Source organism: Macaca fascicularis, chromosome 15, assembly GCF_037993035.2.
Source record: "Macaca fascicularis isolate 582-1 chromosome 15, T2T-MFA8v1.1".
Taxonomy (NCBI): Eukaryota; Metazoa; Chordata; class Mammalia; order Primates; family Cercopithecidae; genus Macaca; species Macaca fascicularis.
The window spans coordinates 90,624,603-90,650,998 of NC_088389.1; the positions used below are offsets into that span (position 1 = coordinate 90,624,603).

Sequence of the window (26,396 nt, forward strand, 5' to 3'; positions counted from 1 at the left end):
CACTTTACTCTTGTTCTCAGAAAGCTAATCGAAGAGTAAAATCAGAAAGCTCTGGGACTGAGTTTATTTTTATCTCTATTGTCTTTAGTTCATTGGAGTTTTTGTTTCTTTTTTAAATTTTTATTGTACATCTATGCAGCTTACTCTAATGAATCTACCCTTCATTACTCTGAGGCTGTAGATAAACCTACATCATCTATGGTTCTGTTGTTAGAATATAGATATAGGTAGTAGATTGCTGGGAAATTGTAAAAGAATTATTTTCATCCTGTCTGATAATTTTTTTAAATGGAGAAGCTAGAAAGGGGCCTTCCAGATTTGGAATTGCTTTTTATCAGTAGGGTATTTAAGAATCAGCAGGCTTTTTTCAATTTTTACATCAATCATAATAATAACTAAAATCCATATGACATTTTGGAAATTTCAGATGTATTGATTCATTTAATTCTCACAGAGGTGTTGGTTCCAGGACTTTTTGGTCATGATATTCATATTAATGATGATGAGACTGAGCATCGGAGTGTTTCCTACACATAGAGCTTCTATAGTCATGTCTCATGCTTGATTGTTGACTACTTCATTGCTTGATGAACCTCTATAGTAATTGCCTCCTTATTAGTATAAAGCTAATTGGACCACAACTCCATGATGTGGCTGAAAAGTTAAGCTTCAGTGGCCTAAGGTCTACTGTGTTTTAAGGCAAGTTGCTGTCTAACCAAAAAGCATGCCCCTCTATCACAGGTGCTGATAATTCCCCAACTCATGTTGCTGATCTTGCAATGTATTCAAAGATGGTTCAATCACCCATCTACTTTCCTGCATCCATTCTCAAAACCCAGCCTCCTCAGCAGTGTGAGGGTATGGAAAATCAAGTAGAGGAAGACATACATTAATGAGGAGTTTTTGGTTGGGTTCACATACTCTGAATATCATCTGTTTCTCCATTAGCTCACTGTGGGATTGAGCTACAATGCCTACAGAACAGGCATGCTTTATAAAAAAATTTTGTATGTTTTCTAGAAACATGGAAAAACTGCAGCTATATCAGGGGATACCCTGGCAAGTAATAGACTGTGTCTTTGCAATAAATGTTTGCTTTATTTGGTGTGTTGAAAAAAGAATCCTTCATGTCACCAGGTCTGATGCAGCTGTGTGTGGCTGTCATTATACAGGCGAAGGGTCGGGGGAAAGGCCTGTGTCCTTTAGAATGTAATCAATTTACTTGTAAATTTTTATTAGATTGTGTTTTTCTATTTTCTGTTTTCTAGTTCTGCTGGAGATGGCAAAGTAAACATTTTTTGCCACATTGTTAGTTGTAAAAATTTCAATCTAGGTCTTAACCAACAATATAGTGTTGTTATGCTTTTTTGTTTGTGTGTTGGAGTACAGGAGGGGACATTATTTATCAAATAAAAGGTGGATTTTGTTCTCTATTGGGTCTTGAGTACTTCTGTCTTACAACAAAGAACAAACTTGTTTGCCAAAAAGCAATTTCTTTTTGACACAGTCGTTACTTCATTAGGGATTTGTAGAACTTAAAGAAAATAAAAGTACCTGGGATTTGAAGCCAAATTGTGAGTTGGAGCAGAGTAAGACACTCAGCTGAACATTCATCTCCATCTCTGTAGTGCAGCAGCATCCACTGGAGCCACGGTGGGATTCTGCCTTCCCTCTGAGGCTGCCTCTTAGTTATTCTCACCCCCTAAAGTCCAAGGAGAGCTTCTTTCCATGGACAGACCACCTAGTACCACTACTTCCTCTTGTTTTTTGTTTATTTTTTGCCCCATCAGGTTCCAATCAAGATGTGAAGCAGCAGCCTCACTGAAAAATCTCATCTCAGCACATCAAAGGTAGAAGCAATAGGAATCAGCTTGAAAGAGCATCAGAGTGCGTTCCTACCTAATCTGAGAGACACAAAGCCTCTATTTATCTTAAAATAACTTCACAGAGATTTCTGAGTCCAAGAAGGTTGAGAATAGCACAGAGAGACACCTTATTTTAGAACTCAAAAGGACTGGAGGGAATCAATTTGTCCAACACATCTTGTTTAGCAAATAAACAATTACAGGTCTGGACAAGTTGAGTAACTGGCCAAAGATCACAGAGTAAACGACCAGCAGCCCTAGACAGGAGTCCAGGTTTCCTGGTCAGTTTCTCTAAATTCTTAGCAAGTGCTTGGTATCGTCCCAGGACTTTAAAATGCACACACGACTTTACCTACAGTGCAATGTGATGCAAAATTGCGAACATTCCCCTCAGGATTACTTGATTTCACAAAATAATTCATGTACTATTTTGCATCCTGCCTTTTCACTTAATGTCAGGGCTTGAGGCTTTATTATAAACCCCTCATCGTTATAAACACTGCTTCAACAAGAGACAAGAGACGTCTTTTCAAATCAAATTATCTTCTGACCCCAAAAATCAAATCCATAGCAAGTTGGGTGTTTGTTAGTTTTTTTTTTTTTTTTTCCTTCTTGGTGGTTTTAAAAAATCCACAAGACCCCATTATTCAAAGTTTATATCCAGGCTCATTTTTCCACTGAAAACCGTAACTAGCAATCAACAGCAAATAAAATGAGAGCCTAAAACTTGCCTGATTCTGTTCAAATAGCTGTATGCTATGGCTTGTTGTGCATGAAGAACAACAGAAGCACAGCTCTACCAATCATTCCCTTCATCACAACTTCTGTCACTTTTACAGGCTTGCACTTACAGCCAGGTCTAGTTAGTCTAGAACACAAAGACCCAGTATAAAGCATGTAAGTAATATTTTTAAATTCCACAAGAAAGAACAGTTCGTTAACTGAGGAAATACACTTTAACACAGGAATGGAGCATATTGGTGTAATATGAAGTTAGAGGATCTAGCCTTAGGTTTCTCATGTGTAAGATTAGAAGACTAAACACTTATTTACGGTGTTAGAACTATTGACATCACTGTTATTAATTAGAGAATGTGCATGAAACAGTGCATGAGAAATCATGAAAACCCACTCCGTTTTATAAATGCAGTAGAGCCATGGACTCCTAGGAAAGAACCAGTCTTGGAGGTAAGCTGTTCTTAAACAAAGACACTAGGACCAACTGACTCCAAGAGAGTTCCTGCAGCAGGGCCAGTGTGTTCTAAGATTTTGCCTATGACGAGCAGAAGGCAAACATCTTTGCATGGTCCTGTTGTTTTAAAAACTCATTCCCCAACCAAAAAACAAACAGAAAACCCAAAAAGCAAATCAAACACTGTTATTCTAGTATTGGAGGAGGGTCTCCGTGACTCCAAGAATGAAAAGCAATCACCTAATTTGTAATAATTCTATACTCTTTCCGTACTACATTTCTTTTTCTTTTTTCTTTTTTCCAGTACTACATTTCAAGTTATATTTCCATGCTTCGTAACCCCAAAGGAATTAAATTAATTCTCACACCCTTCTCTTGGATTAGAAGTGCACTGTGATTAATGTTGCATTAGCAGAAGCAAATCATTTTTTGGAAAAGGCAGGGAATTGAAAATTAAATAAACAAATATGTACTACTTAGAGAAAGTCACCCCCAAAAAGTGAAATAATGTTAGATCCGGCCTCCCAGCAGAAACATCCTAATCAAGAACTACTGAAGAAGCATTTCATGGCACCAAAACATTTGGAAAGAAGCATATTGTTTATTTTCACAGTGTTGGTTGAAAAGTCTTTCTAAATATGTCACATTAAAAACCAGAGTCTCATCTACTTGAAATGGACTGCTGATTAACTTTAGCTTCCAATCTGGGGTTAATATTTTTAGGACAAGCCACCATCCTTTCTAAAATTTTTTCTCTTTCATCTTTCTGCACAGTGCGTTATATTGGGTTGTATAAATACAGTACTCATTATATCTTAGAGCTTCTGGAGAACATAGCCATCTCTCATGTCTCCACATTGCAGAGGACCTGTGAGAGAGAACTTACCTGAAATGTCTTTTCACCAGAGTGGGTAAAGAGATTTGCCAGAAGGAGATTTCATTCCATGTACTACCTTCTTACAAATAGGTATCAAAATATAAGAGGAACCTCAGCATTATTTTCAGGATATAAAATATTGGCTTGATAATTTGCTCTACCAGGTATTTGATTTTGTTTTCAATTACCTCTTTTTCAAAATATTCATTCTTTCTCGTTTATTGAGACAGAGTATCTTGCTCTGTCGCCCAGGCTGAAGTGTGGTGGTGCAGTCATGGCTCACTGCAGCCTTGACTTCCTGGACTCAAATGATCCTCCCACCTCAGGCTCCCAGGTAGCTGGGACTACAGGCATGCATCACCACATCCAGCCAAGTTTTTAGTTTTTTGTAGAGACAGGGTCTCTTTACCATGTTGCCCAGGCTTGTCATGTCCTGTTCTCAAGAAATCTTCCTACCTCAGCCTCCCCAAAGTGTTGGAATTATAGACATGAGCCACCACGCCAGCCTAATTTTTTATTTTTATTTTTTGTAGAGACAGGGTCTCACCATGTTGCTCAGGCTGGCTCAAACTCCTGGGCTCAAGTGATCCTTCTGCCTCAGCCTCTCAAAGTGTGGGGATTACAGGCATGAACTACCATACTTTGCCCAATTCCTAAATTCTTAATGCATTTAGTGATAGTATTGATTCCTGGTGCCTAGTAGTCTTAAGGCAACATTTTTGTATTCTTATCCTGGGAAGTGCAATCATTATTCAGTAGCAGCCTACCCCCTTCTTGTAAAACAAAAAAGAATTATTCAAAATTGAGCAGTATGCAAAAAAAACCCAATTCATTACATATTAACTGATTAACATTTTTTTGCAAAGAGAATTGGATGGGTCTGATTCCCTGTCTTTAGGAATGATTCTCGTGTGCATCTTCTCCGTCCTCAGATGCGTTGTTCAGACACATTTGCTTTCCTTGATAAGGGGCGATGTGGCGCAGGGCCCAGTTGATGAATCTTCTGAGTCATTTAGCCCAGATTTCTCCATTCTGATTTTTCTTGGAAAAAAGTTTTCTGTATATTGGCAGCTGAGTGAGGCCCTTAGCCAGAATCCTTTTAATCAATTCTTTAATGTTGCTAACTGCTAAATTAAAATTTTGGAAGTGGGTTTTTCCTGTTAGATGGATTCATTCTTGGCTCAGAACCAAATCCTATGGATATGTAAGATGTGTGTACGTCCCAGTGTTTGTAACCTGAGAATTTTATTTAACCCGTCATTTGAATCTACAGTAATCTGGTGTTGGGGAGGAATAGGATCTTTATCAACAAAGGGCTGCCAAAACCCCAACTGCTTCTTGAGTAGCTGTAATAGATGAATAATGTTACAACCAACCATGCATTTCAAGTTTTGCTCAAAAGGCTTTTCAGCTAATGCTGGTGGTATTTCATATCCATGTGTTCATCTCAGAGTGCAGTAGTTTCCATCTGACTTTTATTACCTTTCTTGAGAGGATCAACTTTACAACTGGAATCAGAAAAGCAGTCAAAGTCATTGCAAGTGGCAATCAGTGAAATATAACAATTTTAGCTTGGGAACATATGTTTCATTATAAGGGAAAAAAATGGTTACCCTATGATTCCAAGACTCATATTTCCCAGGGTAGAAGGGATCATGCACAAGTTCTAGTGTACCTCCCATATCATGCTGATATTCCTCTAAAGTGCTTATTCCCCCCTACAGATAACGAGCTCATGACCTTCCAGGGAAACTTAACTCCCTTTTTGATTCTGACCAGTTGAAAATGCTTTATTGTTTCTGTAGTTACATCTTTCAGAATTTAAAACTTGGAACTCAACAGAGTAAATCTAAACCTCTCTTCTTCTCACAGGCAGCTCTCATCCCAATTCCTACCCTTTCCTTTGCTAGGCTATAATATCCATTCTTTCTCATATGGAGTAGCTTTGATTCCCTTAATAACTGTGGCTACTCTACTTGGAAGAAGCTCAAATTTGCCTCTATCTTCCTTAAAGGCACGTGCTGATGGAAAACTGGGGTTTTAATCATAATATCTACATTAAATTACATTTCTGCTACTGATTACATGTTGGAACTGGGGCAAATTATTTACTCTTTTTTTGTCACTAGGGTAGCAAAGGTGAATAAAAGAGACGTGGTCAAAACAGGCAATAAGTAAATTAACAAACAAGTAAATATATAATTACAACCTGTAATCAGTAGTATAAAAGGGCTGTCAAGGGAGTTCTGATGTCTCAGGATACTCCAGGGCAGGCCTTCTGGGATGGAGGCTGGGTGTTTTATGATGGGAAGGAGACAGAGTATATTCTAGGATGTGGATTGCACTAAGGGGGGAAATAAATGTTTTCTAATCATTGAAGCAGGCCAGTGTCTAGAGTTTTAAAGGCAAGCAGGTGAGTGGAATGAGATGAGTCTGGGAAGTGGCAGAGCTTTGTAAGTGATGTTCAGAGTTTGGATTTTATTTGAAGTATAAGGGGAAGCCATTGTTGGGTTTGAAGAAGTTACAGTGTCTGAAATAAATTTTTTCAAATTGCTCTCATGTTAGATAGAGAACAAACTGGAGAGGACAAAAGTAGAAGTTCGACATCCAATTAGGAGGCAGTTTTCGTAATCCAAGAAGTTCATGTGCTGCTTACAACAAATCATGAGTTTTAAATGAGAAGCAATACTTTACAGAGGTCAAGACACGTATGAGTAGCCTATGATTAAACCTGACTCCAGTTTGAGCAGCTTGCTTGACAGGACTCATGACAGAACTTACTGCAGAGTTGTTGTAAATATTAAATGGCTTTATATATAAGTTTCCTGTTAACTAAATCTACAAAGAATTTTTCACTATTATGGTGTGTTCCACCCTATTTTGTATTTTCAGACTCAGGCATTCTTTTATCTAGTTTTTGTCTGGGAAGCACATGGATGAGGAATGTTACCAGATTGTTTATTATTCTTTGCAAACTATTTCCTTGCCAGTGCAACAGAGAAAACCAACAACCAGTGAAAGAAAAGTCGTTCTATGGACCATCTATTGTATTTTTTCTTTGTCATATTATGAAGACCTGACACTTTTTTTCAATACATTTTTTTTACATGATGGTTCTAATAGGACCTTTTTTTTTTTTAATCTTGCTTAAAACCCGACCTTCAATATATTGCGACTCCTCTAGTGTACGGTGGAACAATAAGATAACACTGCCATTAGGTCATGTCCCAGGCTATTTCCTCTTGTGATGTGCTCACCTGGTTAAATAACACTCCTTGTTTTCCAGGGATCCCAGGAAGTGACTATGTGAATGCCAACTACATAGATGGCTATAGGAAACAAAATGCCTATATTGCAACACAGGGATCTCTCCCCGAAACATTTGGGGACTTTTGGAGAATGATATGGGAACAACGGAGTGCCACAGTTGTCATGATGACAAAACTAGAAGAAAGATCAAGGGTAAGAATAAGTATCCACCTCTTTCATTTTAAAACTTTTCCCTCAGAGTCCCTATGTTGCATATTTTATTCTGTTCAGAATGTAACCTTTCCCTAAGGCTTAACTTTCTAACAGATACTAATTATGAATGGGCATCAACAACTCTAATTAAACCATTCTTTAAAACTCCTCTGAGTCTTTTCAAAAAAGAAATTCTCCCATGTTATGATGTGTATGGTTGCTAAAAGGAAAAAAAAAAAAAGGAATATTCACGGGAATAGACAACTTCATTAGATAAAATAAATATTAACTTGAACCTCTTTCAAAAACACCATTGAACAAGAACGCACGGGCTTTGGGGAGAATCCCACCAATATGTACTTCCACTGTTTTCAACTTTTTCTTTCTTATAATCTGCAACGTAAGACTTAAATTCTGTGAAAGAGGCTCTTGCTTAAATTATTCACATTAGTATAAATTAAGTCAGGGCAGCTGGAAAAATGATGTGGCTGAATACACGGCTGAGAAAACACATAAATGCATAGAGGGCGTTTTGCTAGTTTAAACTTCTCCAAAATGAGTAGATTTTAATAATGGAGTCATTGCTTGGTAAGGTCCAAGAAAAGAGTTTTATTCATCATATGGATCCAATATTATGGTGCATGGCACATTAGTTAAATGCTGTTGTTTTGAAGGACTAAAAAATACTGGGTAAGCAGTGTACCGTATCCCTGAGGACATGTGTACATATTGTAGCATCTGAAGAAAGTCAACCTTTAACCTTGAGAAATTAATGAAGGGATCTCTGAAACTTCATTGAAGATAGCAGATACTTTCATTGAAGAATGGGGACATTCAAGACAGAATTTGTAAACCACAAATGAGAGGTCTCTTTTACTGTGGTTATAGTAGTCTCAAAAAGGATATTTATAAGGAAGAGAGCCTGATTCCCCATTTACTGTGTGAGAGTTGAGGTTCTGTAATGTTCTTCTAAGCTCAACACATGGCGGTTTCTCTAAGCCTGGGTATGTATATGAGGGACAATTTAAAAGCTGCCCAAGAGATTTATAAGGGAAAAGCTCAGATAGAAAAATACTAAAAAGCCACAACTGTAACCTCAAAGGTGGGAAATCGAAAGCAGTGATAAATGGTTGGTTTAGCAAAATTGAAAAGCAATTAGATCATTTCAAAACATCTGAATTGTATAGAGATGTTGACATATTGTCTAAAATGGGAATTAAGATAAAAATGACGCTGAAGACAAATATCTGTCATACTTTACATGCAAACCCCATTCAAAAGATGTAAATGGATCTGTTACCGATTTGTACTTAAGGTAACTCCTATGTAGCAAGCAGTTTCCTTAAAAACAGCTTCCCCTCCAAGCGATCTTGGATATCATAGTTAATAACTATAATAATGTCTAACATATTAGATGCATTGATATTTCAAAACAGCCCTTTTCAAGAAACACTACTATGACCTCCAGTTTCCATATGAGTACAATGGGGCCCAGAAAATTACAGAAGCTTTGCCCAAGGTCATCCAGTTACCAAGGTCAGGGATAGGAATTGAAGACAGACCGTCTGGCTCCAGAACACACGTGCTTCACCATCAAGCCATACTGCCTGTTGACACTTCTGTGAAGCTGAGACAGCTGAACTATTATATTACGGCATGCATGTAATCCAACCTACCCAGTCTGTTCTGCCTGGAGATAACTGCTGGTAACAAGCAGTCATTTGCAAAAGCTGTTTTCAGTAAAACACACATTTTATCTTGACACTGCAGGCCTTCATTAAACTGTGCACAGAAACTTGTTTTGAAATAATCAAATGAAATTCTGCCCCTTTTCTCCCTAATTGCTTCTAATAATGAAGTTAGTTCTAACTGGCCCCACTGCCACTGCAACATCTGATGGTAATGAGCAGTTCTTGGCGAAGGCATTGTGACTTAAATACCTACAGTTTATCTTTCTGTTGCAGGCTACCTTCTCCTGCAACCCCCCTCAGCCAGAGGAACTTATTTGGAAGTTACTAAATGAACCTCTGTTTGCTCCCTTCATTAATTACTCTTTGCTCTTGGAAGTTAGCTTTCTCCTTTGTTAAATGGCCTAAGGAGGCCAATTAAAATGCTGTCTTGTGATTTTTATTCTGTGGTGGTTCAGCCTGTACCCAGATTTGTGATGACCTGCATAAGCCAATAGGCGGTTGGGTAGTCTCAGCCGCCATCAATCTGACAATACGTATGAGCCCTGGCCCCCAAGGCCCAAAAGTCCTTTGTTCTCCAGTCTAGAACACTTGGGACTAACTGACCAAATGTCCTGGAGAGATTTAACAAAGCAATGGAGCTTACTATTATCTCATCTGCTTTTCCATCTGCCTCCCTCCCATCAGTCCGATCTCACCCTTTCCCTATCCAGTTGCTCTTTTACCTAAAGTAGCAGGAAGAAAGGGGAAGAGGCATTCCTGGATTCCCAAATAAGAGCTTGAATTGACTTTCACTATAAAAACAGTGTTATAAATAGGGGTGAGCCGTTAGTGAAATCTATACCTCCAGACTTTAGGAACGTGGTGGGTTCTGTGGGCTGACCTTGGGACTCATTGAATTCTCAATTCCCAGCAGCCAACTTCAAAGCAAACGTTGGAACTAGCCTGGCCCTATGAAGGGAAGTGGCACCAGTCTTCCTCATAAAGGGAGGTGGTCCAGGTACTGTAAACAAATTACCTCTCCAAGAGCTGAAGCTTGAAATGTCATTATTTAGATTAAGGCTCAGGTTCTTAAAATAATATTCATTCCCATGGTACATGAAGAAAATATGTGTGTGTGTTGTAAATGCTTCTGTGAATTAGAAGTATGCTAGACTGCCGCTGACCATAGATTTGCAGCAAGGAAGAGAGGAGAAAAGGAAAGAGAAGATAGCTTGATATTACACAAGACCGCATGGGGATACCACCATGAGACAGGACAGCTACAGGACAATTCCAAGTAGGGCACTTTGCAGTCAGATGTCTGAGTTCAAATACCAACTCTTGCCCCTAGCTGTGTGAGAATGAGCGAGTTTACTTGACTCCTCAAATTCTCATTTTTCCTTTTTTGGATTATGTGGAAGGGTTATTGTGGGTATTGACTGAGATAAAGGATCTGGCCAAGTGGCTCAGTGATTCTTAAATGGTATTGTTTGGTAAAGCAGTTGGGGGCTTTACAGTGACAACTTCAGTTTCCCCAAAAGATAGCCTCCAAATAATTCACTCTTTGTTGCCAAATGAAAAGAGTTTGTTTCTCTGTGGTTGACGATGAATCCTGACCAACCTCTCCATGTCACTGAATATGGTTAATTGTGCCCACGTTTCCCGGTGTGGCACACCCATGCATTTTAGTCAAGAGAAGAGTGGAGCTCAGACCACTGGATTCTTTTCCACTTGCTTTCCCCTAGAACAGGATCTCCAGAGTAGTGATCAGCCAGGGAACAGACCAAAATAGAACATTCTGGCTGCTGCATTGACAATAACACAACATGAAAATCATAAGTTATATAGACATGGGTTACATGTAGTGATAAGTGCCACTGAAGATACGTTTCCTTATGGTTCAGTTTTACATTCCCTCTCCTCTTTTTTGGTTATTTTATGGTGCTAGAGAATTCTCCTGCCTTAGAGCCCATCTCTCTTTTCAAGCTTTCTGTTTTGCCACAGCCTGGTTCACTTGTTTTTGTTTTTCTTTTAGAGACAGAGTCTTACTCTGTTGTCCAGGCTACAGTGCAGTGGTGTGATCATAGCTCATTGTAATCTAAAATTTCTGGACTCAAGCAATCCTGCCTGAACAGCAGGGACTACAGGTGCACAGCACCACCCCCAGCTAATTTTTAATTCTTTTGCAGAGACAGACTCTCACTTTTTTGCCTAGGCTGGTCTCAAACTCCTGGCCTGAAGCAGTCCTTCCACCTTGGCCCCCCAAAGTGTTTGGATTACAGGCTTGAGCCATCCCGTGCCTGACTGGCTCATTCTTAAGTTGTCACTCAGGTCTGAGGTTTATCAACAGCGCTTGTATTAATACCTTTGGTGGGTTAGAACAGCTGACTGAGACAAAAGGCTGCTGGGTTCCTTAGCAGGTGTTAGAAGTTTCACTAGCATCTGTTTTGAGCACTGATCATTCTTAGTATTTGCATGGCTAAAGAAACCCTTGTAAGTGTGAAGTATGACTTAGGACTTAAGTTGATTATTTGAAAACAAGAGTTCTTTGATTTTCAAATGTTATTACTTCCCTTCAAATGTGGCCTTTAAAGAATTCCAGACTTAACTGAGAGGACTTTTTGCCTGTTGTATACGTTCAGCTATCGACCCTGAAGGAAAAGTATAAGTTGAATATTTCATATGAGTTTCATTAGGGTATATAAAGAAATAAAAAAACAATGGGCCGGGTGCAGCGGCTCACGCCTGTAATCTCAGCATTTTGGGAGGCCAAGGGGGGCAGATCACCTGAGGTCAGGAGTTCGAGACCAACCTGACCAACATGGAGAAACCCCATCTCTACTAAAAATACAAAATTGGCCAGGCATAGTGTCACACACCTGGAATCCCAGCTACTCTGGAGGCTGAAGCAGGAGAATCGCTTGAACCTGGGAGGCAGAGGTTGTGGTGGGCCAAGATTGCACCATTGTACTCGAGCCTGGGCAACAAGAGTGAAACTCCATCTCAAAACAACGACAAAAACTAAAACTAAAAACAATGATAGAAGCTGGAGATTCTGAAGGGAAAGCATGACTGCTGCCTGAAACACACAGATCAGTTTAAAGCTGTTGTAGAATGTACTGTGTAATATGAAATACTGTTAGTGGGTTTTTTTTCCCCCCAGTTTCCATCTTTATTGCCAAATCCTCTCAAGTTTTGCGTAGTCCATTGATTCTGTAGCAAGTCATTATAGTGCCCTAGAATGTGGTTTCTAATTGTTTCCATGTTTCATAACATGCCAATAAGCACATGAATTGGTCTGGGCAACCACATGGAAGGAGGAAAATGTTTGGAAAAAATGAAGCACTTTGTAGGGAAAGTAAAATGTATACAGCTGGGATTTCCACTACAAGGATATTATTTGTGGATGACTGGGGCACATGATTGGCAGCCTTGCTTGCAGAATTGGCATCTATGAGGTAGGATTTGTCTGCTTTTTAAGGTGTATATTAAATTATTATTTAGTGTGTGATCGTTCACCTTTTTCCCTTCATCTATCTCCTCTTGACTGTTTCTCTCTTACTCTGTCTTCCATCTTGAAATACAGAACACAGAGGGAATGTATCAACCTCATGCTTAGAAAGTTCTTGAGTAACCCTGATTAGTGTTAGAAGTTGAAAGGCTTACTCAGGGTTAGAGTATATCTGACTTTCATTTCACCTCTACAGTCTGCCTTCATTCTTTGCCCATAGTAGAGACTCATTATTTATCTTGCCTTGCAAGCTTTATAGTGGGGGTTGATTCACTTAGAGAGGTTTGTAAATGTACTTAATATTATAAATGTTGGAGGTGGGGAGTGAAATTTTGACACTTAACAAATGGGTCATGATTTTGATTGTAATCCAGTGTGAGTTGTGTCAATTAGTAGTGAAAATATAGGGCTAGAAGTGAAAAATTCTATTCTTGGTTTCCAAGCTATCTTAAGTCCCATTTTCTGTTTCCAAATAGGGAATCATACAAACCAGATGATGCCATACATTAGTAAAGCAGATCAAAAGTTTTGTGCATCGTGACTTTACTTGTATCTTAGGCCAAAAAATGGGAAAATTCCTGCCCTACTAAATTTTGTGGTTTGTGCCAAAGAATGGAGGTTAGATGCTGTCAGGGCCAAAGGGACTAGGCTGGTGTTAACTTCATTTTGTTAACAGTTTAGAGAACTTGACATTTGGCTGGTGGAACACTTCTGACCTAATGACCACTCACTCCTCCTCCTATGTCTTCCCCAGTCCTTGAATGTCACCTTAGTAAACTTCCCCTAGCACAAAGTGAAGGTGAGATGGAGACATATTCACATTTTGTTCTGTGGCTAAGAGGGCAATTCTGAGCATGAAGCAGCAGAAAAAAGAGATTGTGCTCAAACATTTTTTCTTTTCCTATAAAACAAAGCTTGAGATTCTTTTCAGATTGTGAGATCCTTTTGGGTTAAAATTTGACAAAATCCCATTGAAGATTATAAATGGCAGTGCTATTGTTTTCATTGCTGTTATCGGTTTTGGAAAGCCCAGCCTTGGCCAGTGGCAGACTAATTCTTGGCCCTTCGGGTTTGTCAAGGTTCGGTAAGTTTAATGGAGAGCAAGTGCTTTCCAAATGCCAGGTCTGTGTCCTTTTCCAAATGGAACTGGAAGCGCCAAAGGCCGTGAACATTTAATTTCTCAAACTGTAGCCTAAAGCGCTGCCTATCTAGGGCAACAGAAACGGCTTTTTTCTTTAAGCAACTTTAGGACCAGCAGCACAAACATTGCCTTTGGAGTCTGCATGATGTATGGGATTGTTTTGAAAGTGGTGGATACTTAATGTAAATAGGACGCTGGCAACAAAAAGAATGATGCTCGTGTTGGCAATCTAAAGGATGTTGGGGTCCTTATCTAGCAAGTTCCACACTCTTGGTTTTCTCTTGTCAGCAGACACAGTGTCAGATAAAAGAGAAAGAATCCCACCAATTTCTTGCTGTTTGTTAGCTTTCTGGACTATCTACCTTCTTTCCCCACCCCAACTGCTCTACTTAGAAAGGCAACCGACAGATTCTGGCTCAAAGCATTCCTCTTAAAGCCAGTTAGAGTCCTCATGGCCTGAGTAAAGAGCTGGAATGGGGGAAGGAGATGCAACTTTGCTCCTGATGACTTTGTACAAAGCCTCTCTCATTCTCTGCATTCATGTCTGTGGTTCTTCTGTGCTGGATTAGGTCTCATTTCTAAGGTTTTCAGAAGTATGTATTAATCTCTGTTTACTAGTTTTTAGGATCCAATGTTTGGTTTTTCTCTATTGTTTATCAGCAGAATGTCTGGAAAGGCTGATGTTCAACTGGTAAATACCCAACATAGTTGTACTGGTTGTTAAAATATTGAACTGCATTAATACTGACTTGTACCTATGAATTATATTTTTATTGAAACACTGAGTCATCCAGTGATATTGTTTGGAAGAGGTGACACTGGAGTGAAAAGCAACTGCTGGGCAGACCAAGGCAGAAGCAGAGGTGGCTGTAGGGCTTTGTGGGGCACCCAGGTGCTCCTCAGGAGTGATTATGTCTGAGGTGGGTACTCTGAGGACTCACCTCATGTGGGAAGAGCTGATATCAAAGTGCTACTTGGCCATGAGAAAGAGGCACCTCACACAGTTCTGCTCTGGTTAGGACAAGGTGCCAGAAACTTGAGACTTAATGACTTTCAATTTAATGGGGAAAGTCATTGGAAAAGTTTACGGCAGCTCCCTATGTCAACTTCTGGCAGACACATCAAACAAAAGGGAATAACTTTTTAAAAATTAATAAGCAGTTAGGAAAGTGTGCAAATGGTTCAATGAACTGGTAAGCAATTTTATGATATGTAATTTGGTTTATTTTGAGAATAGTATTTTTCAACTTTATGGCTGTATATATGAAAAGCTGCACTGGTGGTCAAATGCTTTAATATCACTCTCATTTCAAATATTGTACTGCCTCTTTGTCCTCCACTAATTAGTGTTAGTAAAGATATAATAAAATGGGGGAATACACAAACCAGACTGACTGCCAGTTGGGAATAGATATAGCCAAATATTGATTGAGTGCAGAGAACTACACTGTTGTTAAAAGAGAATCACTGAGATGCTCTCTGTCCTTATTATGGAAAATCAAGTATTCAATCTGGTCTTAAAAATTTCCAGAATAGTTACTATAACCTGTAGAAATAAATAGTTCAGCATTTAATTTTTCTGCCCACTAAAATTTCTGATATTTATCTAAAACTCTCCTTTATTATAGTCTCCCTCATTCAATGGGTATTGGCAAAAGGGTACCAACATTTCCTTACTCCCAAAAATAACTTTGACTTGTGTTATCTAAAGTTAGCCTGCTTGTCCATTCGTTACAGAATACTAATGCTTGAACAACCACTCTGCCCAAACTTACCAGGTACGAATTTACAGTCACTTTTAGCAACAGTTATGGTGCCCCACGTATCGTTTATTGCCTATTCTAAGTCTTTCTTTGGCTAAATAATCTGGTCCAAAGCAGACTTTTCAAAGTACCATGTGGCAAATAGGTTTTGGATTAGCAATGCTACAACTCTTTGGAGGTATCAGTTTGTTACAGTTGGAATTCTGATGCCTTGCCATGTTGCCATGCTCAGTAAGTCATTATTAAATTGAGATGAGGAGGTTTTGTTTTCAGAAAGTTTTAGACAATTTAAAAATAAGCCAATGTAGACCACAGTTAATTGATTATAAAGTTGGCTACCACTCATTGAGTGCCTACAATATGCCGAGCACTCCCAAGATAAGCTCTATGGGAATAAAAATAGCCTAGAACGAGAGTCCTTCTCCCAAAGTATGGTCAGCAGACCTAATGGATCAGCTCCTACCAAATATTTGCAATGACAAGATTTTTAAAAATACATTTAAATATGTTTCATTATTCCATCAACTTGATTTTGATAGTTTGTCATGAAAAAGGTAAAATAAATGAATTCCATAGCATAAATTTAGCAATGGTCACCCTGTTCTTTCCATAATTATAGAAAAATGAAAGCTTCACTTAAGGGTAATAACTTTGTGATAATAAAAAGAAATGCCTCCCCCAAATTTAGCCACAACTCTGAACTGTCTCAGTTGAAGCTTCAAGTAAAGTTACTGGGTGATGTTTCTAAACCACAGCTTGAGTCACAATTTCTGCTGTTCTTTTCCACCTCAGAGTTGAACACATACTCTTCTCAGAAGAGATTGGGGCCCACATAGATTAAGAGAATTGTTTGGTATCTCAGAACCACCTATTTGAGGAACTAGGAGGTTTAAAATCACCCCCACTTAAGTCAATAAGGCTGATGGGTTGAGGGCAGGGTCTGAGTCTTATGTCATCTCAGTGCCCCACAACTGCTAACACCTTGCTTTGCACCTAGAAAATCCTAAGCCAATATCTGCTGAAATTAATAACATGTTCTTTTTTTCACGCTTAGACTGATTTAGTTAATTTATAACAACAACCAGACACACACAAAAATCCAGAATGTCATCAAACTGATAACCAATAATAGCTAGTGTTTGTTGAATGCCTGTTTGTGCCAGCCATTAGGGTTAAGTGTTTTAGGGGCATCATTTTAGTCCCCACAATAGCTCCATAATGCTGGAGACACTCTTCCCATTTTACAGATGAGGCGACTAGGCTTTGGTCCTGGAAACAGAGAAGCAATTTTCGAGGCATCCAGGGAGACTCTGCCTGACCTTCCATGAATCAGTGCTGAAGGCCGCTTGTATCCATTCTAAATCAATAGAAAAAGGCAAAAAACAGTATTTGTATTCAGTAACTCCTGCCTTCTAGTTCTTAGGTACTCAAAGGGAGCTGCCTTCATTTCTCGTCTCACAATCAGCTTTATGTGTGAAGCCTAACAAATAGTAACTCTCTCTAGAAATACCTTATGAGATTTTCTCTTAAGAAAATCGAGTAGGGGAAGGGCTGTTGTCAAAGGAAAACATTTTAAGAGAGGAAAATGGAGACAGTTCCTTTATACTAGCTAATGAGGAAAGAAAAAATATTTCCATTGTCGTCCTTTTTTTTTTTCTCGCTACACTTCATACTTGCTTCCTAATGCTGAAATCAGAAATCATATGTTTAGCATATGGCAAAAAATGAGACTTAAAATCATATTTGTCAGTAACTCTGAGCCCTTAAATTTAGCCCTCCAAAATCAGATGAAGGTGTGCAGGCTACTCAGAGAATGAGGTGGAGAAAGGAAGTGCTGAGGTTCTCACCAGCAAAGGGGAAAATGTATTACTGTCGCTATTCAGATAAGCCCAGGGAAAGCTTCTGATCCCACTGCTGAGGCCATGTGTGTGCATTTCCACATACGTTAGGATATTTCTTTTTCATAAGGTCCTTTTGAGATATATTTCTTGAGAGAAAATGGTAATATTTAAATATATCCGCTTTAAAAAATTGCTTCTGATTTTTGCAGTTGAAACATTTATTTTTCTTTTGGTAAATAATAAGATTAAAGTGCATTATTCAAATTGAGTACAAAAACAACTTTTTTCCTCTTTTAGCTAGAAATTTTCACAGCGTTTACCCCTTATAGTAATGCTCCGTGGTATTTTTTTTTTGTAAAGGGGTCAAAGTCTAAGCCAATAATAGCTGCAGTTTCAAACTTATTACTAGAAATGTGAGGATTACTATAATTTTAGTTTTTCCTGCATCTTAGGAATGGAGAAGATTTGTAGATGGAGAGTCATTTTTCCAAAAGTTGTATGAAGGTTGCCTTCTCATTCTTTCCTTCATCTCCTTTTCTTACCTCACGAGAAGGTCTAAATGTAATCAAGTCCCAGTTTTAAAATATAATTATATTGAATTTGGTTCAGTGCAATGAACTGACTGTATAGATGATTTTGTTGCATTAATGTGCTGTTTTGTGCATATCATAGTGATATTTGTCCTCAGGGATTTCATTAGTTTATTTTAACTGAAAGGGTTGCTGTCCAGCTGAAACTGTTAAATGATGAATTTTAATTTCTTTCTTGAATCTTCAACTCAACACATTGTTGGCATCTTCTTGAATACCACAGTATGAGGCCTCCAGAATTCCTTTTGTCCTCTGCTGGGAGACATCCACTTGACATCTATTTCATGGTTTAAAACAAAGCCTTTGGCATAATTTTTGTGATTTTTTTTTTTTCTCATCTAAATCATGACTGCTTAAGTAGTGTTGGTTCTATTCAGATGGTAGTTTTTGCTAAATATGTCATCTGTGACCTGGGTTTTAGCTTATGGTGAAAGAACATGTAGAGATGCCCATGCCTGGTCACTCTACGTCAGTATTCTCCTTCAAGAATTCTCATTTCCCTGTGTTGTTATCTCTTTGAGTTAGGGCAAATGATAGAAATAAAAACACAGAAGGCTATTTTGTACAACTAGGAAACACACAAAGTATTTTTTAAATCTCACTACGGTAAAATTTTTGTCTTATTGTGGACAATTTTTGTTTGTTTTCATCAAAAAGGTGATGTTTGCGTGGTCTCAAAGTTAAAATCAAGGCATAGAAATGAAACCTTGTGAATTTCATATCTAGCTTAGTATATAGCTGTAAAGTGCGTTTCTTTTTTGTCTTGTCTAGGAAATTCTGTACAGGTTAAAACCTCTCCCTTTCTTAGAAGGACCAATTGTTTCATGGAAAGAGCCCGAATTCTCAGAGGAGCAGATGCTATCTCTGTGAAAGAGAAAATTACAGTATTATTCACAGAATGTTACAAATACTCATATTAAACATAAAAGCAAATCATTATGTAATAATTCTATTGGACCAAAAAATTTCTAGTGTCTCTAATACTAATGCTTTATTGCCTTTGTTTAAATCCAAAGATTGTGATTTTCTCTTCTTTCTTTTTCAAATAGAAAGGTGTATTCCCTATTTTAAACTACTGCTAGGAGCTTTCTTTACCTAGAGAAATGTATTTCAATTGGGTTCTCCTAAGAATTACTCCCATTAAAAAAAAAGTCTGAGATAGAAAGGGTAAATATAGTGAGATCTATGGCGTTACTACAAAAATATTGTGCTGTGTTTGTTATTTTTCATTATGCTTTTTAATGCCCACCAGACTCATTCAGTAAATTTGAGGCTTACTGCAGACTTGGAATTATTCTTTGTTGTGTGTTAAACTAATTGGGTTGAATACGTTTTATGTGCTTTTGTTCCACTCCACATAGAAATTGTAGATTATTCATCTTGAATGAATTTTAAATTATTTAAACTTTGCACTGTTGGTGTATGACCGTCTGAGACTCTTTTTAAAGAACAGACAGCTCTTTTTCCTGTAGACATTATAGGTTTAATTTGCTTTGGATACGAATAACATTTATCTTGTGTTAAAAAAAAAAAGCGCATGCTTATGTTGTTTATTATACGTTGATAGATTTTCCAATTATTTCTACTTTTCTTTAAACAAGCATATTTGGAAGTTGTGATAGCTCAAGATGAAAAACCTTATGCCTTTTATATCTTGACGAATTAACACTAACTATCTTACCATGTAGTTTAAATGCCAAAGTGTCATCCTCCCGATGCGATTCATAACGTCTATCCCAGGACAAATTTGTTTTCTTTTCAAGCACACTGAAGTTTCAAATCCCTCTCTCTGTATTTTACCCAACAACAATCTGCAGCTTATTTTTTCTCCAGGAAAATTGAATCTGTTACTGTTTAGTATTCCTACCAGTTTGAAAAATGTGGTTTATATTGGCATCAGAGCAGTAATTTACATATATTGGGATAACAAAAATGCATGCCAGTAAAAGATCAACATAAAACGAAATGCAGAAAAGCTGTTTTCCTTCAACAGCGACTCAAAGCAGTGTTAATAGAGAAATGGATGAGCATTTGCCCTGAATGCGTCACTTGTTTCTTGTAGGTGAAGTGTGACCAGTATTGGCCTAGCAGAGGCACAGAAACCCACGGACTGGTTCAAGTAACGCTGCTCGATACTGTGGAGCTGGCCACATACTGTGTTCGAACATTTGCACTTTACAAGGTTTGCTTTTCATCTTGTTCTCCTCCCTTTACCCTCTCTATTGTTTAAAGAAAGCTTCTTTTGAGAAATCAAATCTCTTAAGGCTTTACTGAAATCTTGATCCCAATGGCAACAGTGAAGAATGAAATAAATCTTCCATTATCACTCGGCCATTTTTCTTCTTGTCTGGCGATTTATCAGTAAATATAAAACTCTTGCTCCGAGTGAAAGTTTCAGCCAATGAAGAATAGATGAAGAAGAACTAGTTCTTCCTGGAAAATGTGATAGGAGCTCTCCTGGTAGTTAAACCTGAAAAATGTAATGCTTCTCACCTAAGAATTTTGTCTTCCTGCGCAAATATTTGTCATTTACAAATAGCTTGGGGTTTATATCGCCAAAGAGTGTGTCTTCCCAAAGGATATAGGGTGGGAGAAAGGAATTAAAATAGCACATTTTAGCATTACCTCTTCCCTGTTATTCATCGTTACCACCTGAGGCTGGGAAAACAGCATTTCAGCTGATACTCCTATTTCACAGAATGGTTCAAGTGAGAAGAGAGAAGTGAGACAATTCCAGTTCACCGCCTGGCCTGATCATGGTGTTCCAGAACACCCTACACCTTTTCTAGCTTTCTTACGTAGAGTCAAAACCTGTAACCCTCCCGATGCTGGTCCGATGGTTGTGCACTGCAGGTAAGAAGCATTTGTTTCACTTGCAGTCAGGAGGTTTCTGAGGAAACAGAAAGCTGAATTGTTTCTCATTGGATGTGTTGGCAACTTTTTGACATTCTGGGATACTAAATGCCTTCATAAATAACACAGCTCTCTTTTGGTCAAATGAGGCCTATGCTAACATCAATAGGATGGATTTGACATAGATGTAGCTGTGGTCCATTGCTATTGTCTTTCCCCAGTGAAGAGAAATAAATAAACACAAAGTTAAGTGGGCACATGGCTGTAAATATGTAAAACAAAAAATAATATGTGGGGAACTATTCTTAAAAACAAATTTATATTGTTTGACAAGTTCTTGTGTGCTGAACTGATACAACCTTTTTACTATTTATAGGGAAAAAATTACTAAACAAAATAATATCATACAAGCTTTAGGGAGAATATCTTATTGCTTAAAGATGCCTTCTGTACATTAGTAATATCAAGTCTCATAACATCACTAATTTGATTTTTTAAAGGTGTATTTAATAGAATATAAGATCTGTAATTTGGAAGGAGTTATTTTATGTACTCAAAGATAATAAGCTTGTATTTTTCTCTTGAAACGTATAGTTTGTATTTTTTGCTTAAGTCTAATAGCTATACCACCACTGAGATTGCAATATATATAAATGTTTATAGATTTTTAAATATTAAACTGATTTCTTCCAGTTGCTTGAGTTCCTCTTAAGTGTCATTACTAACAGACTACTCAAGCGATCTGGTCAGAGTCTATTTATTACTATATAAATGTATAGTACATATATAATTTCATGATAGTTCTTTATAACATGAGAAATTCGAAGATGAAGAAATATTGCTTCTTCCACAGGTAAGTAAAATAGAAGTGTGGGAGTACAGTAAAAACACAAGAAAACATCTATTGTAAATCAGTTCTATCATGACTTAATTCCATAGCTCTCTTTCATACCCCATATTATACTATAATATAATACAGTAGACCTTAGAAAAGGGGCTAGTTTTTTAGAAATGGGGTCAATGCATTGATCAGAATAAAAGCAATGAAATTCACGTAGTCAAACCATGCTACAATGCTCATTGTTAAACAATGGGCTGGCAAATTCCAAACAGGATAAAGTTTCTCTTTTCCAGCAAATGTTTTCCTAGATAAAACCAGTAATAACATTACCTTGTATTTATGTAGAGTATTTTACTCATTTCAAAGCACTCCCCTATGCTTTGTTTTCTTTGATGTTCATAACAACAGTACGTTGGGTTAAGAGAATTATGTTGGGTCAAGAGAAGTGAGAGGCTACACAGGTTGCTTCAAGTACTGATAACTAAGAAGATGATAGCATAATCGGCCTCAAGTCTTATCTAGATTCTTGTTTCCCTATATCTGAGACAGGGTCCTTTGAGGACTGGCCACTCCAGCTGCAGTTTTCTGCATGATTGTAAAACATTAAAAATTGTTTTTAATTTGAGCAAGTGCTTTTACATCATGAAAGTGGATTTCTGGTTCTCCTGCCTTTTGGTTTTAATTCAGGTGCTAGTTTGATCAGTCTGTACACTCTGTTACACACAGTTCTTTGCAGGCCTCGGAGAGCCAATGTACCTGATTATATGGTGCCTCTGTTTGGTAAAAGCTGAACTTGATTATAAAAATCACAAATGAAACACATGAAGTGTTTTCAGATAGAGTGTGGCCAAAGAATAGAGAAACGGAAAATTTGAGCTAGCAGAAGAAATGTTGCCCTTGTATGCCTAATGGCAAAAATACGGTACACACACACACACACACACACACACACATACGTGCTGCACACACACACATGCCTGCACACACATATGTAATTATATGTTTAATAGGAACAAAAATTATAGACACATAATTTGGAAGTTTTCACTGAAAAACAGCATGATGATTTTTTTCACATTGCATTTCAAAATACAGAATCTGTCCTTTCTCCAAATTTTCCTCCCATTTCCGTAAATTAAAGTGGAGGCACTAGAATTAAAGTGGAGGCACTAGAAAACTGAGCTAGATAGATAGATAGATAGATAGATAGATAGATAGATACATACATACATACATACATACATACATACATACATACATACATATATACATACATACATAATTTTTAAAATACATTTCACCCTCTGTAGATTATAAGCAAGGTATAGAGTTCATGCTGGGCACCGTGACGGACACAAAAATGTTTGCAAGCAAATAGCAAGTATGAGAGATAAGATAAATAGCTGTAATGCCTTATTTTGAGAAAATACACACACACACACACACACACACACACAACCCCCCCCACATCCGTGTTACGTTAAGCCACCTGGACTCACCTCAGAGAGAGACAGGCTACTCAGGAGAAATAAGGAAACAAAGATGAATGTACTGAGCTAATAGCTGCTGACATTTGGAAGTGCTGTGCCTGAGGCTCTGGAGAAGCTGCTTATTGAAACAAACAACAGAAGAGTAGGTATATTGGTGGAAGAAATTTGTTAGCAACTCCAAAACAATGAGGGAAAGGAACTGCATAAACCGAGCTCTGTGACATAATTACCCATAGGTAATTTTACATGTCTGGTAAGAGGTTTTGGCCTCTTTATTTAGGAGGGTCATGTCTACATTGTCAACATCCATATTATCATGAATTTTTGAGTTGAATACAGCCAAGTTAAAACTTGACAGTATAATGTTTTGTGACAAAGCAGCAGATTAAAGTCATTCTTAAATGACAGTTATTCATGTAGCATCCCAGAAATTCTAGTTTAGAAACCATTTCTAAGCAGAAAGAAACTATACAAAAAGCCACAATAACCATGTTACAAAGGGATACTGATCACGGTTAACCATGATCATGTTACAGATAATTGCAAAAAATAGTCTGGAAGGTAAATGCTGTATTTTGTGTTGTGATTTCTTTTATCATGTACTAAACTTTTTTTTTTCCTATATTAAAGAAGTAGTGACAAAGTAGATCCAAGCCTTCTGCCCAATATAGCCTATGGTGAGAATGGAGGAGGTTTTAAAGAGGTCAGGTAGTAGCCCAAAAAAGGTGGGGCTGGCGGTGCAGTACAGAAAAAGGATATCATGGTCCTCCAATGGTTCTGGGACGTAATTGGAGTAGGACAAAAATGAGCCATTAAGTAATAGAAATTCTAACAGTCAACAACAAGAAAGAATTTTAGGGATAGCCTAGGGCAACATGCGCAGACAAGACCTTGGAAGGTCAGGGAGGACAGAGTCTACCAGATTCCTAAAAGAAAGAAGGTCTGGTTCAACAGCAAGCAAGGAAAGGCCAACTCTAGTTATCCATCAGTTCATACAGAGCATAGAATCCCAACATTGAGGGTACGCACTCTGGAGAGCTAGACTGCCCAAGTAAAATGTCAGCTTGTTTACTTACTGGCTGTGTGCCTTTGGACAGATTATTTAATCTCTGTTTCTTCACCTGTAACATGGGATAGCACTGTAAATAGCAATGAGAATTTTATAAAAATCAAGTAAAATGACATAAAATAGATAGATATAAAGCACTTGAGATAGTGCATAGCATATAGAAGTATGCAGTAATTTTAAATTATTAATAATTATTCATTACTGAGTACCTTTTAAAAGCTGTATGTATATTTAGAACTCTGAGAAGAAAAATTCAACAGGAACTTGGATGTCATCTGTGTAACCTGAGCCATCCATTTTATTAAATCACAAATGTTTATAAATATCCAAATCATTAAATGAATGGATTTTTTTCAAATGTACATGTTTCTGGCCGGGTGCGGTGGCTCAAGCCTGTAATCCCAGCACTTTGGGAGGTCGAGACGGGCGGATCACAAGGTCAGGAGATCGAGACCATCCTGGCTAACATGGTGAAACCCCGTCTCTACTAAAAATACAAAAAAAAAACTAGCCGGGCGAGGTGGCGGGCGCCTGTAGTCCCAGCTACTCCGGAGGCTGAGGCAGGAGAATGGCGTGAACTCGGGAGGCGGAGCTTGCAGGGAGCTGAGACCCGGCCACTGCACTCCAGCCTGGGCGACAGAGCGAGACTCCGTCTCAAAAAAAAAAAAAAAAAAAAAAAAAAAAATTTTACATGTTTCTACTATGGTAATCCCATAAGACTTCTGAGCAAGAAAGAACACGTTGATGCTACGTGTTAGAGAGAATCATTTATAATAATACATCTGTTTGTATAAAGACCTGAGAAACCTTTCAACTCTTAAAATGATGCTGTTAAAGGAACTTAATATTGTGGTCCTTAATGCCTTCAAGATGAGGTCTGAACTGCTTATCATTGCATTCATGACCCTTTGTAATCTAGGCTGATCTCACCCTTCGCACCTCATTGTTGACTCCTTGGGCCATCTTCTGATAGCTACACATTTCAAGTATCTTCATCTCTGGCCCTCAGCAAAAGATATTTATCTGGTCTAGAATTTCAACAATTCCCCTTCTCTACTTGATGATGTTCAACCTTGACGCATAATCCAACTTAAATAGCACTTCCTATTTGTATTGCAGAGGTTGCAAACTGGCTTCGGATGGTTTTGTTGATATATATGATAATTTTTAAAAAATTTGAGCATGAATTTCTTTAAGCTGGAATGCACTATCCAGTTTTCCAAACCCTTTCCACTCCCTATTATTTTATACACATTTATGAGATTGCTTCATCTTGTAGACATTTGAGTTGTAACTCTGGAGAAATATTTTAAACTTATTCCCCAATTCTCTTCCCACAGGAAGAATTAAATATTCTCTAAATTCTCATAGAATAGGTTCACACTTTGCATGTTTAGCTAAATGTGTGCAGATCATATGTGCCTTGAGATCTTAGAAGGCATGAGTAATGGCTTATGTACATTTTTACCCCAGCTCTTACACCTTAGTAAGCACTCAGTAATTGCTTGTCCAAGTTTGTTGAATTCCATTTGGCATTTTAATAATTTTTACAAATATAGTAAGAGTTTCAAGGCTGGACTGATTTTTTTGGTTTGTTTTTTCACCTAAGAGACTGTATTTTTTTCCCTTTATATTGGGATATATTGGGATATTTCTCTATGAGAGCTTAATTTTTAAATTGCCTTTGCCTTACTTATAACTATTTCATGTTCTTTCCCACATACCATCTATTCCATGATTAAATATAGACATAGCTCCCCATTTTGTAGCCATACTAATAGTTCAGGATAGTTGCGCCCTTATTCAACCTTGGTCACCAAGCATACAAACCATACGCTTGGCTCCAGGTATCTCTTGTCAGCTGAAGAGGCCCTGTTGTAAGTGCTTTATATGTGTTACTGCTTTTCCCTTCCCATGGTATTTACAAGGAGTAATGTTAGTTTCCCATTTCACAGAAGAAAAAACAGCAGAGGCTGAGTAAGACCAGCTTACTTGCCTGAGCTCACACTACTAGTGGTGGCAATGTTCCCCACGTTGCATGGCCCTATAAATCAGGCAGATTCTCCAGACTTTAGGTCCCATGATGGATTTTAGCTCCCCTTTCTGCTGTCCCTTTGGGGGCCTTTCTCCATCAAGCCTTCCCTGGTGACCTGGTCAGAATGAGCCACTCCTTCCTTTCTGATTCCATACCACATTGCTCTATTCTGGCCTTTCTTTCACTCCTTCTAAAT

The 26,396-nt window shown here is 38.0% G+C and overlaps 1 protein-coding gene across 50 annotated transcripts in view; it reads left to right on the forward strand.

Moving 5' to 3' along the window:
* The window catches only part of PTPRD (protein tyrosine phosphatase receptor type D), a 545,821-nt gene that overhangs the window by 466,062 nt on the left and 53,363 nt on the right, over window positions 1–26,396 (forward strand). For all 50 annotated transcript variants that reach the window (XM_074017470.1, XM_074017474.1, XM_074017485.1 and 47 more), the window contains 3 exons: window positions 7,221–7,396; window positions 19,975–20,094; window positions 20,611–20,765. In XM_074017470.1, the coding sequence (XP_073873571.1) occupies window positions 7,221–7,396; window positions 19,975–20,094; window positions 20,611–20,765 (451 nt within the window). The remainder of the gene's footprint in view (window positions 1–7,220; window positions 7,397–19,974; window positions 20,095–20,610; window positions 20,766–26,396) is intronic.